The sequence below is a fragment of the Rhinatrema bivittatum genome, chromosome 7 (genome assembly GCF_901001135.1).
Source record: "Rhinatrema bivittatum chromosome 7, aRhiBiv1.1, whole genome shotgun sequence".
In the NCBI taxonomy this organism is placed as follows: domain Eukaryota; kingdom Metazoa; phylum Chordata; class Amphibia; order Gymnophiona; family Rhinatrematidae; genus Rhinatrema; species Rhinatrema bivittatum.
This window is the reverse complement of record NC_042621.1, coordinates 255,966,903-255,980,102: the sequence shown is the minus strand read 5'-3', so window position 1 is coordinate 255,980,102 and position 13,200 is coordinate 255,966,903. Positions and strand designations below refer to the sequence as shown.

The 13,200-nt window shown below is 44.6% G+C and overlaps 1 protein-coding gene across 3 annotated transcripts in view; it reads right to left on the bottom strand.

The window, feature by feature from the left end:
• Nucleotides 1-5,955: 5,955 nt before the first annotated feature.
• Nucleotides 5,956-13,200, bottom strand: part of LOC115095839 (cytochrome c oxidase assembly protein COX15 homolog) — a 41,554-nt gene continuing 34,309 nt past the window's right edge. For 2 of the 3 annotated variants that reach the window (XM_029610082.1, XM_029610079.1), the window contains exon 9: nt 5,956-6,740. In XM_029610082.1, coding sequence (XP_029465942.1) covers nt 6,609-6,740 — 132 coding nt within the window. In that variant the 3' untranslated portion in view covers nt 5,956-6,608. Of the gene's footprint in view, nt 6,741-8,716; nt 8,822-13,200 lie in introns of those variants that run through there. The other variant, XM_029610080.1, reaches the window with a different exon arrangement.

Below are 13,200 nucleotides of genomic sequence, written 5' to 3'. Positions count from 1 at the left end.
TAGTCCCCTGAAATACCTTCCTCCAAAGAGAGTCCATCGTTCTGTGATCTTTGACCAGGGGCGCCGAGGAATGGGTCCAAGACTGCTTGGCCCTCTTAAGAGTGGATGAGACTATTACAGAGTAGTGGGGAAGCTGTCACTTATCGAATTCAGGAGCCTTCTGGATAAGGTAACTCCCGACCGCCTTCTTGTTTATGGGAGGTACTGTGAAGGAGTGCCCCCATATCCTCAGCAGTAACTCTTTAAGGATCTCATGCACCAGGACCACCACAATCAACTTAGGAGGCTCCACGAACTGGAGGATTTCAAGAATTGCGTGCCTGGCGTCCTCCTCTGTCAGTAACTGAAATAGGATGTACAAAACCTGCAAAGGTCAAGTCCTCAGGTGGAGACTTCCTTTGCTCCTCTGGAGGAGAGGGATCTGAAGGGAAACCCTCAGAGCCATCAGTAAAGGTCTCCATGGTGTCATTCCCCCAGGGATCATAGGGGCCCTCATCCTCACTGAAAGCAATAGGGGATGGAGCCCTGTGCATGTGGCCTTCATCCAGAGGTGCAGGGACCAGTGGAGCTGGATGGGGCAGCTGCAGGTTTCGGTGGATCAGCCGGCCTCGATGGAGATTCCTCCTCAGTGATACTGGTCATGATCATCAGATCAGCAGGGGGAAGCTGCGGTGCTCCAACAGCCATCGAAGCCAGTCTGGAAACTAATGCCACCTGGGTCGGTAACACACCGATGAACGCATGGAGCTTCTTCAACTGCAGTTCCAGAATGCATGGTGCCACTGGACAGATGTCCCGCAATGCCCGTTCAGCTGCCAGTTGGACTTGCTGCTTGATCTCCTCCTTAAACATTGCTGATGCCAAACACCAACTGGAAGGAAGGGGGGGTGGCCAGATTGTTGCGGACCCCTGGTGCCAATGAAGGATTGGGTCTCCTTGCTGCAGGGTCATCACAGTATGAGCTGGCACATCCCCGTACCTGGCACCGTGAATTGTCAGAGACCAATGCTTTTTTGGCTTCCCTCGATGCTCAGCCTGGTCTTTCCCCAGTGTTGAGACCGAAGATGAGGAACCAAATGTCCTCGGCCTGGAGGTGCCCGACACTGGCCGGTCTCTGCCACCCCTATCTGCTGACAGCACTGATGGTATCACCGATGGTCGAAGGCTCGCTGTCCATTGTTGCAGCTACAAGGTCCTTCAGTGCTGCTACCGCCTGATGCTGATGGAACGCATCTTCAGGTCGAAGAAGACAGCCATCTGGTCGAGACAAAGACTATATCCTTTAGGAGTCATCAAAACGCCTTCACGGCAACTCCAGATGTTATGTAGTGCCCCCAGGCTGAGGACACATTCATCATGGGGGTCCATGATGGACATGGTCCGTCACGGACCCCCATGAAAGGGAAAATAAACTCTATGATGATGGGTCTTGATGGATGGCCGGTGGGCACCGAAGCACCACCACCACCATGGAGAATCAACCATAAAAGGAAACTTACCAGAAACATCGAAAACTTTGACTGGAATGCTACAGGGAAGTACTGAGAGGAACACTGCAAAGAAATCCCATGAAAAACATGAGAAAAAAAGAGAAGTTTTCCAAAAAGGCCAAAAAGCCAAAGTGAGCTCACTCGTATCACGATGCTTGCAACTCTGCGGAAAAAGACTGGAGAGGGACTGCGCTTATATGCGTAGTATAGGACATGCTCAGTGTGCCAAGTCAAAGATCTAGAAACTTTGACATAAGTTTTCCATGTCAGGGCTCCATCTGATGCTGTCCATCCATGTGCCAGGATTACGATCCTGCTTGTCCTCTTGAGAATTTGTAGATTCTAACTGGTCCTGCTTACTGTACCTGAAATGTAGCTCCCTTTGAGTACAAGTTAGGAAAAGCAAGCAATCAAAACTACAAAAAAGAAAAAAAAAATCCAAGCAAAACTTACAGTAGGCCTTCAACTGGACTCTGATCACCCAAACTAATTATTATGGTGGGAACTAAAACTCAACAACTCTATGGCAGGCAGGAACATTTGACCCAATACTAGGGGTGGGGAGGATGGGAGGGGACAGAGAGAAGAAAGGTAGAATTCAATTATTTTTTTTTTTTACTCAAACCATTGCTATATCAGGCCCATTACATTTAGAAACATGATAGCAGAAAAAGACCGTTACAGCCTATCTAGCCTGCCCAGCCACACCCACTGAAGACATAAAACAGTCCCATAATTTCTCTAAACTGTTCCTCCTACACATTTTTTATATGCCTGCATTTTGGCAAGGATAAATGCATGGTGACTGCACCTCTCTGGTACTTTGTTCTGGCCTAATCAGTTGAAATGCCTTTAAAAGTTGCAGTCCAGCTGGTAAGAGTTCTCGGCTGTTAGAAAACAGACCGAACTGTATGGATAATAAAGGGCCCCATTTTCCTACCAGAAATTTCCACGGGCATAATCCTTTCAGCACTGTTTTAAGAATGATGGTTGAGAAGGGGTAAGCTCAAAATAGGAGAACATTTTTCAGCAAAAGGGTGATGGAACTGACTTTCAGTGGAAGTTACAAGAACCAAACTGGCAGAATTCAAGCATGCATGGGATAGACACAAAGGGACCTTAGTGGTGGAAGGAGAGAGAGGACTATAGATCATGGAAGACCTGCAACAGTACAGAACAGATACACAGGGACAGACTGGGTAGACCAAGTAATTCCTTTCTGCCAACATAATCTGGTGTCTGCACTAATTTCTATAACAAAAAGTCTATTTCTTTTTACAGTGTTATATTTAAATGAATGCTTAAATGTAACCAATGAAGAAAGAACTGGAAATGGTCTGACAAATCTAATAGAGAAAGCCTAGATACATCCTATGTAATCAACCACTTGTGATCAGGTATTTCACACAGGAGCCCAGCAGGGTGACTAATGTCACGCAACTGATTTTTTTTCCTCATAGTAGTTCAATGTACAGATACTTGTTTACTTTTTATTAAAGTATGCTAAATTCCAATTATAATATAGCAATTTCAGCTTTAAGTCAATTTTTTTCCAGCTGTGTGGCAGACTTAGAAGAAAGTAAAGATGAATGGGTACATGACTCCCAAAGCTTTGTGAACACATGCACTCAAAGCTTACCTTGTTGGCAAATTCTGGCATACATCACAAGCTAGATATAAAATACAAATTTATTTTCATGTAAAAGCTTAGTACAAAAAAAAAAGTAAGTGTATCTTTAAATGATAACCAACTAAACTCTGTTCTGGATTTACAATTTGATACTGGATTTTCCCCACGGTGGAACATTTTGGCAAAGGGTAATGGTAGAAGGAATATAGGCTAAGGTCAGATGTGTATTAATAGTCATCTGACTTTAAAGGGTCTGAATCTGCTCCACTGGCTTCCTTACAGAAATGTTAATGTGGAATATGCAGACTAAAAATAAATAATTATGATTCCGGAACTACATGAAGCCTGGTCTCTTCTCAAAAAAAAAAAAAAAAAAAAAAAAAAAAAAAAAATATGCAGGAATCGACAGTAGTCAGATCACCATATTTTGGGTTGGATCACTGCCCCTTGAGAGGCTGCAGACCCTATTGGCCAGAAGTGCATGCTTCCTTGTCATGCTACTCGTGTTTCCACAGAACTGTCCAGCCCATGTAAGTATAGCTCCAGCAGCAGCACCCAAAGGGCGTTTTCCTGGCTGTTACTAGAGATGTCCTAATGCAATTCAGTAAGATGTTCTGAAAATAGGAGTACCAGCAACCACTGTTCCCTCTAAGCTGTGAGCATATGTGTGTGTGTGCGTGCGCACACACGTATCATAAATCTCACATACACAGAAAAACATAATGCACTCAAGAAATCCCAGTATTTGAATTATACTGGTTCACTGTGCACAAATTTGAACTTGGTTTATAAAATGTTACACACAAAAAAAAATATTTGCGAACATAGCCTTTCCAAAATTAGAGGGCACATTGCCAGCAACTGTGGGAAATGTCAGAAGAGAGATGACAGGAAGAGAAAAAAGGCACAGTGGAACTTGATTTGTTACCAAGCACTCTGGTTTAGGGTTCTCTATGATACCAAAGCAATAATGCAAAAGGAAGAAAGATGTCCACCGTAGAACCAGTAGAAAGTATGACATTCTTGTTACTCTTGGTTCAAACCTTCATTCTTTTGGAAAAATGCCAAATGTGCCCCCTCCTCCCCACAAATTACTCACCAACTTGAAAACAAAATGAGGTCTATTCCCTTCTTCCCACCAAGGACCTACAATTACACCAAGTTTGCAGACTTAGGTCCAACCATTACATAGTTATAAGAGATGGCAGGGGGGCAGGTAGCAACATAAACAAGACCTGCTATTCTAGGACAGAACTTTTAGACCACCATCGTGTCTTTTCACAGCAGCTAATATGGATTCCTAGAAATACCTGGCCAATCCCTGGATCACTGCCAGGGATAAGCAGTGGCATTCCCAAGTCTACCTGGCTAATAATAGCACTGGTCTACATTTGAAAAAAGGTTTTCTGCTGACCTAATTATTTTTGCTGATTTTACCCAAATGAAAGGTGCTGATTCCAAATATGAAGTAAAAAATATGCAATACGTCACATTTTTTCACAAATGAGAAATGTTTGATTAAAGATTATGAAGTTGAATATCAAGGGTAATAAGAAGTTCTGAAGAAGGGATAGCACGTAATATATTTGTTTCATGCAAAAAACGAGTCTATCATCTAACCAAGAGAGCAATAGTTGTGTAAATTTTAATTGTTAGGGAGCATTGTTAGAGAATCATCAACATGTTTTTGGGGCTCTCGCCACACCATTGGAACTCCGAAGCTGAGACGTTTTCTCTGACCTTTAGTCCACTGTCTCAGGTTTTCAACACATGTCCTGCACACTTTATGTGGTGCCCAAGGTTTGTCCTGGTCACCCAGTTTAATCCTGAAATATGCATGAAAAGATTTTCATACAAAGTCTGATATATTTGTCCTTTGTTTTGGTGTTGTAAAACAACCACAAATGTAACAGAATATATCTGGAGCATTCCGGCACCGTCCACGAACTGTTCAAGTGTCGGATGACATATTCAACAGAGTTAAATTTGCTGCGACTTCTAAGCCTCTTGAATGACTAAATGCTGCTGTCCATTTTCATGCTGCTTATATAGCCATAAACTGCCGACATCAGCAGTTTTAAACTGTTTAATAAGCAGTCTTCCTATTGGTTATACCGATTGCATATTCAGCAAGTCTTTCTGCACATTCAGTATATCTAAATAATAATGTTACGTTATTACTATAAGAGTTTATGAGTAGACAGCGTTCTGCGGAAAAAACGGACGTGCCTGAAGGAAACAGATGTGATTTTTGGATTCAGCACACTAAAATACATAAAGATCACATGTTATCTTGTTGTCAGCAAAATTGATGTAGACTAGTGTAGTTTATAGACTTTTTCTCTAGGAACTTGGCCAAATCCCTCTTAAACCCAGCTATGCTTGATGTCTTGACCACATCCTCTGGCAATAAAATCCGTAGCTTGTTTGAGTGAATGAAAAAAAGTTTTCTCCAATTTGTTTTAAATCTGCTACTTACTAGTTTCATGGCGTATCCTCTAGTCTTAGTAGTGTTTGAAAGGATCCATAACCATTCCTTAATTTTACCTTTCCCTTGTCACTTATGATTTTATAAACCTCTATCATATCCCCTCGTAGTCATCTCAAAACATTTTACCATCTAATAAACCTCTGTGTTGAACCAAAGCTAAAAGAGAGACAGAACAGAGACAATGCAGGGAAAAAGATGCCCAGATGGAGGGAGAAAGGAGATATCCGAATTAACAATTCTTACTTAAAGCTTATAAGATAAGGGTTGGCTGGCTGGCATAAAATGAAACTGTAAAAGTAACAGTTACTATATTTTAATTCTAAGGGATTATAATAAAACAGCTGTATGAGCCAAGGTGCTAACCTTTACTTTATACATTTACAATTACACACAGGACACCATGTTTCTCTTAAGGCATTGCCCAGTAATAATTTGAAATAGAAGCTACAAAAGTGAATTTTACAATTGCTGGCATTCAGAAGCTAAATTTCTACAAGGTGATCACAGCCCTACCTAGAAGCCTCCCATTAGCTTCTTGTTTCCCTGTGGGTCTCACCGAACAAAGACTGGGAAGAGGAAGAAAATACAGAACATGTCAAGTCCAGGGCAGCGATGGATGTGAGCAACTTTCAGCATGGAAACAATTCCCATTCTCTTTAAATGCACAGCTGGAAGTTTGCATTTTTCCAGTCTACATTTTTTGTAGCCTTTTTATATGATCATATAATAATAATAAAAAAAAATCCATATAAATAGTTTTAAATCAGCGACTTCTTACCAGTTGGTAAAATTACATAAAGAGGAGGTGTTTCTCTCAAGTTCAGTAAAGCAAAGGCAGCTACAAGGATTCATCAGTTATTGAAAATTCCGCCACAGTAAATTCACATCAGGGAAAACTCCTCATCTCTGTTAAAAATAAAAAAAATTCCACTCTGTCCATTAGATGATTTCAGATGAGCAGAGGCACAGTCTCGACACAAGCCGAAGGGCCACTGTTTTACTTTGGGACCCGTCTGAGTTCATTCATAAGCCACAGGGCCATGCTGAGCAGTGCCAGGGAGCCTGACTGATGGGTGGCAGCCAGAGGTGTTGGAACGTACAGAAGTAGCGTGCTGATGCCCAGCGTGACCTGACAAGAGGAAAAGAATAAAAAAAAAATACACTTCAGACCTTGAACTGGATCTCAGTGTGGTGAACACCTATAACAGGGGTTAATGTACTGTGATCCACAAAGGATATCCTAAGGAATATGCATGACATATTTGCATAGAATTGCATGCATATTTATTAGGGATAACATGAAAACCCAAGTGATTATGGCTCTTAAGGACCACTGGAACGCGAAAAGAGTTAGATGGAGTCAAAGAAACCTGAGCCTGTTTGCCTCAGTAGTTCTCTAAGGATTATAGCAACATGTGGAAGGGTGTTAAATGTAGCTTACAAGAGAAGATATGGAGCCATCTCTAACCAAGTGTGCTGTGAATCATAAGGAATGACTTCAGCATACATTTTACAGAGTTGCAACCACTGTTCAGACTTATGAAGAAAAAGAACTGTGAGTAGATGTATATTATCCATTCCAGTTGTTTCCCAATGACCACTATAGAGGTCGCTATTCAAAAGGTTTGTCTGACTAAGTTCAGGACTTAGCTGGACAAATTTTGAGTTTTAAATATCCTTCCCTGCTGACTGGGTTTAACACACAATGGCAAAAAAGACATGATGGTAGGGCTGGGGCATAGCTTAAATTTACCCAGCTAGCACCAATATTCAGCCCTATCCTGCTAATTCTGGTCAGAAAGATCACAGCTGTGAAATTAGCCAGATAATGCATTAAAAACATCAAAAAAAAAAAACATCACAAAAAAACCCCCTCACAACTAGTGCCCAATCAGCAGCTGATCCCCTCTTCTTTGACCGTCAAAAATTCAAACCTTCCACAAATTAAATAGATCCTCTGGATCTATTTTCAGAGATGTCTTCTCCTCCCAGATCTTTTACCAGCTTTTCCAGTTCCTTTCCGAATAGTAAAACACCCCTCAAAGGATAATCTGCTCAGGCAACCCTTGGATGTGAAGTTCGTGGACCAGTGCCTCAGCCATAACAATCTTCTGGCTGGTACCACTGTTGCTACTTGCTTTGCCGATGGTCTGATTAAATCAAAGGTATACAAAAGCTGTGCCTGATTCAAATCTGGCAGCTTCACTGCTGGGGGGGCGGGAATTGTGAGTTTCTTTTGTCCCTTCCTGTCCTTGCTGTGACCAACATACTAGGGCTCTAGTCATGTAACCCTCACCCCCACATACTGCTGCCTGAAGAGACAGGCTGGCCAATTCCAAGGATCTTTTCAACAATAAATCAATCTTGCAATCCTCCAAGTTCTTTAGGGCTGAGCCTCCTTCCACCAGGATAGTTGTCTTCTTGGTGATTGCGGCTACTGGGGCATCCACCTTGGGAATTTGGAATGGGCGATCTATCTCCCTCTGTTGAATACAGCCCATTATTCTCATTTCCTGTATGGCCAAATAAAGGGAAAAGCTCTGGGAGGTTTCTTAATTCCTGCCTGGATGGGATCACCACTTGGTGCCTTCTCCATCTCCTGGTTATCAGACAGCCCCACCAAAAGCATTACTTTGGAAATCAGGTGGTCCCACCACCTCTTTTTGAAATAGCCTCAAGGCTATATCACTCTCTCTGTTCTTGTGTCCTGTGATTCCACTTTGGACTTATCTGAGGATCCTTGGGAGTCCTCCTGTCTTCTCGCAGGGGTGGGGGACGTTCTGGATACTCTGAAAGTGATAACTGGGGCAGGGATACTCCCGCCCCCTTAGTTATAGCCAGGACATTTTTGTCTTTAGCTCCTCCATTGATATGGCCTTGATGGTCTGGTATCCTCTAGGACAGGCAGGCCAGTCCACACAAGTGAGCTATGACCTCCTACCAGAAGATGGAGACCGAGATCACTGACTCTCTGATGCCACCTCATATAGCCATGCACAGTCATCAGCCTGCCAGAATTTCTGCAAAAATCAACTGTGGACAACGGATAACTCAACCACAACCACCAGGTAGCATTTGATCTTTATATTTATCACTTCCAGATAAATAGGAAGATTAGACTCAGAAGTAAATGGACAGCAACACCCAACACTTACCAGATCTCTCATTGACACAAAAACTCTCAATCTCTGCATGTTCCCAAGTATGCCTCTGCAAAAAAAAAAAACAACAATGTAGACAACAGAAAGGCAGTGTGGACTGGCCTGCCTGACCTAGAGGAAAGGAAATCAGGCAAGAAAAAATGTCATCTTCCTCGTCATACAGGCAGGCCAATCCACACAAGTGGGATGAACCCAAGCTCCTCCCCAGAAGGGTGGGAGGCTGCCTGCATTCCCATCAGAACTGCCCTTGCAAAATTCGCATCTTCTCTCACCCCCATAACCAGACAATGTCTTGACGAAGGTATGCAAGGAAGACCATGTTGCTACTTTACAAATCTCTGCTGGAGATACCAGGTAAAACTCTGCCCACAAAACCACATGAGCTCTAGAAGAATGAACCTAACTTACTTGAGCAAAGCTTTTCCTGCATCCACATAGGCACAGCCTATGTGGATGCAGGAAGCTGTGCCTATGTGGATAGGCTGTGCCTATCCACATAGGCACAGCCTTAATTCAGCGGGCCACTGTGGCTCGAGAAGCCGCTTCCCCCTTCTTTATGCCACTATGAAGGAAGAAGAGATGATTGATTTTGGGAAAATCATTAGTAACCTTAAGATAGCGCACAAGATGCTTGCGAACATCCAAAGGATGAAATCTCCAAAATTCCTCTCCATCCATACCCTTATCCAAGGAAGGTAACGAAATAGACTGGTTCAAATGAAAGTCTGAAGCCACCTTTGGTCAGAAGGAAGCCACTATTCTAATCTAAACCCTATATGGCGTGATCACCAAAAATGGTTCTCAACAGGAAAGAGCTTGCAGTTCCAAAATTCACCTTGCTAAACATATTGCTACCAGGATCATCATCTTCATTGTCAGCAAACACAAGGAAAGCTGTGAAGAGGGATAAAAGTGGGATCCGCTAAGGAGGCAAACACCAAATTAAGATCCCAAAGAGGCACAGGAATCCACAATGGCTGTCAAATGTGCTTCACTCCTCTCAAAAATCAAGGCACATCAGGATGTGAAGAAAGAGGTGAAAACATCTCCAATAAACACAAAGCCGCCACTTATGCCTTCAACATGTTAAGGGCCAATCCCTTAATCAAACCCTCCTGAATAAAGTCATTAAAAGAAACAAGACCGATCTAAACACCAATTTTCAAAAACTCGCTAGACTCTAATATATGCCAAATAGGCAGAAAATTTTCAGGCTTGCAATAAGGTGACTATCACCTCCCCAGAATAGCCTTGCTTCAAGAGCAGAGAGCTCTCAAGGGCCAAAAGAATTTATCTGGATTTTCATGTAGAATGGGCCCCTGATATAGAAGATTCTTGTGTGTTGGCAACCACAAGGGTCTGTCTACCACCAAGCACTGAAAATCCACATACCCCAGTCTTCGAGGCCAATCTGGAGCAATGAGCAAAACTAAACCCAGATGTTGCTCTATCTTCTGCAACAATCTGCCAATCAATCATCAACCATGAGGGAAAATAGAGCAACTTGTACCGCAGCCAAGTCTGCATTAGCACATTGATTCTGAGCATATAAAATTCCCGCTTGCAACTGTAAAACAGAGGCACTTTTGCATTTTCGTAGCTCTCCATCAGATCCAAGGAGTGCCCCCACCAAGACATGAGTTGAAAGACTTTACTTGCCAGCTCCCATTCTCCTGGATCAAGAAAATGACACCTGAGAAAGTCTGCCTGCACATTGTCTACCCCATGATATGTGAGGCCAACAGTGCTTGAAGATGCTGTTCTGCCTACGGTAGTAGCATGTCCTTTTCCAGGGAGACCTGCTGACTCAGAGTTCTGCCTGGATGATTTATGTAGGCTACTGCTGTGGTACTGTCAGACAGACAGACAGACATCACTCACTGCTCTTCTGCGCAGTCAATCCACAAATTCCAAGAACACCAATCGAATTGCTTGAACTTCCAGATGATTGATGGACAAATAAATCTCCTTGGGTAACCACTGCCCCTGTGCCACTAACTCCTGACAGTGAGCACCCCAATCCTGAAGACTCATCTGTCATAACAACTAGTGAATTAGGACTCTCCAAGTCTGCTCTTCTGCTGAGATCATCTCTCTGCATCCACCAGAGCAACTTCTGCTTTACTTTAGCAACGGAATCACACATATATTATACTTCTGGGACAGAGGACTCCACTGGACTAATAATTATCTTTGAAGAGGATGCATGTGCACCTTTGCCCACTGAACTACTTCCAACGTTGCTGCCATTGATCCTAATGTCTATACATATGTTCACACTGTCGACTGGTCTGCTGCTCTCAGGGTTTGTATCTGCCCCCACAGCTTCTGAATACACTGTTCCAGTAGAAAAACCTTGCCCTATGCAGTATCGAACAGTACCTCTAAATACTCTAGGTTCTGAGAGGGCTGCAATCTGCTTTTTGCCACATTTACCACCCACCCACTGTAGTAACTGAATGACCCTGCAAGATACCTTGTGACCTTTTGCTGCAGATCTGGCCCTGATCAACAATTGTCCAGTTACGGATGGACTAAGATGCCTTCTCTGTGAAGAGCTGCTTCTACCATCACCATGACCTTGTAAAAAGTCCTGGGTGCAGTAGCCAAATGGAACGCCAACACCTGAAGCTGGTAATGCATCTTAACACCATGAAATGCGAATAAAAAAGAAAATTATTCCTTACCAGCTAATTTTCGTTCCTGTAGTACCATGGATCAGTCCAGACGGTGGGTTATGTCCCCCGTCCAGCAGATGGAGTCAGAACAGAGCTCGAGGGCTCCGCCTCCTATACCAGCTCACCCTCTGCTGGAGCTCAGTATCGTGAATAACAAAGCCCAAAAGAGCAATAACAAAACAATTTGGATCAAAACCCTGATGAAAATCAACATCAATAACAATAAAACAGGAATGACCCAACAAAAAGAGGTCGTCAACGTCAACTTGTGAGGAGCTGTACAACTCTGAGAGAGAACCAGAGAGAAGAAAGAAGAGACAGGAGATAACAATGAATCCGAGCAGGTCACAAGATCCCAGCGTGGTGGGCGTCTGGACTGATCCATGGTACTACAGGAACGAAAATTAGCAGGTAAGGAATAATTTTCTTTTCCCTGTACGTACCAGGATCAGTCCAGACGGTGGGATGTACCAAAGCTTCCCTACTATGGGTGGGCCCTTGAGAGCCCTGCTCGGAGCACCTGATCGCCAAAGTGTCCAGGAGCCGAAGGCGCCAGGTGTAGGCGATAATGCTTAGCGAAGGTATGCAGCGACTTCCACGTCGCCGCCCGGCAAATTTCCTGTGGGGAGACGGCACGAGACTCCGCCCAAGACGCTGCTTGAGAGCGTGTAGAATGAGCTCGAACGCCCCTGGGCGGATCCCGACCGGCCACGATATAAGACGACGAGATGGCATCCTTGATCCAGCGGGCGATGGTCGTCTTTGAAGCCGAAGAGCCCTTCTTAGGTCCCGACCAAAGCACAAACAAATGATCGGAAACCCGAAAGGCATTGGTAACCTCCAGGTAATGGAGTAAGACTCGCTTGACGTCCAAGTTACGAAGAGACCTCGACTCCTCTGGAGAGAACGCCGGGAGTTCCACTGTCTGATTCACGTGAAACGAAGAGACCACCTTCGGGAGGAAGGAAGGCACTGTACGCAGCGAGATCCCCGCCTCCGAAATACGAAGGTAGGGTTCCCTGCAGGAAAGAGCCTGTAGCTCCGAGATTCGACGGGCAGAGCATATTGCCATGAGAAAGACAGTCTTCATAGTGAGGTCTGTAAGAGAAGAGTCCTGCAGAGGTTCGAAAGGAGCGCCCGCTAGGGCCCGGAGAACCAGGTTAAGACTCCACGACGGACAAGGGTCCCTGACCAACGGCCGTAGATGTTTGGCCCCCTTTAGGAATCGGGCGATATCCGCCTGGAGAGGAAGGGCGACCGGTGTCTGTACCAGAACATTCAGGGCCGCTACCTGCACACGTAGGGAATTGTATGCAAGACCCTTATCCAGCCCGTCCTGCAAAAATTGAAGGATCAGAGGTACCGACGCCTCCGTGGGTCGGGCCCCATGATCGGTACACCAGGCCTCGAAGACCTTCCACACTCGCACATAAGCAACAGAGGTAGAAGGTTTGCGGGCCCGAGGAAGATGACTCAGGCGTAATGGTCCGTCCACTGCCATGTGGAGCAGGTCTGCAAACCAAGGACGACGCGGCCACTCCGGAGCTACCAGAATCACGGGACCGCTGTGAGTTTCTATCCTGCGGAGTATCTTGCCCACTAAGGGCCAGGGAGGAAAAACATAGAGTAGCTGATCCGCCGGCCACGGCAGCGCTAGAGCATCCACCCCCTCCGCGCCGCGCTCCCTTCTGCGACTGAAGAAGCGCGGGGCCTTGGCGTTGAGGGCGGTCGCCATCAAGTCCAGTCACGG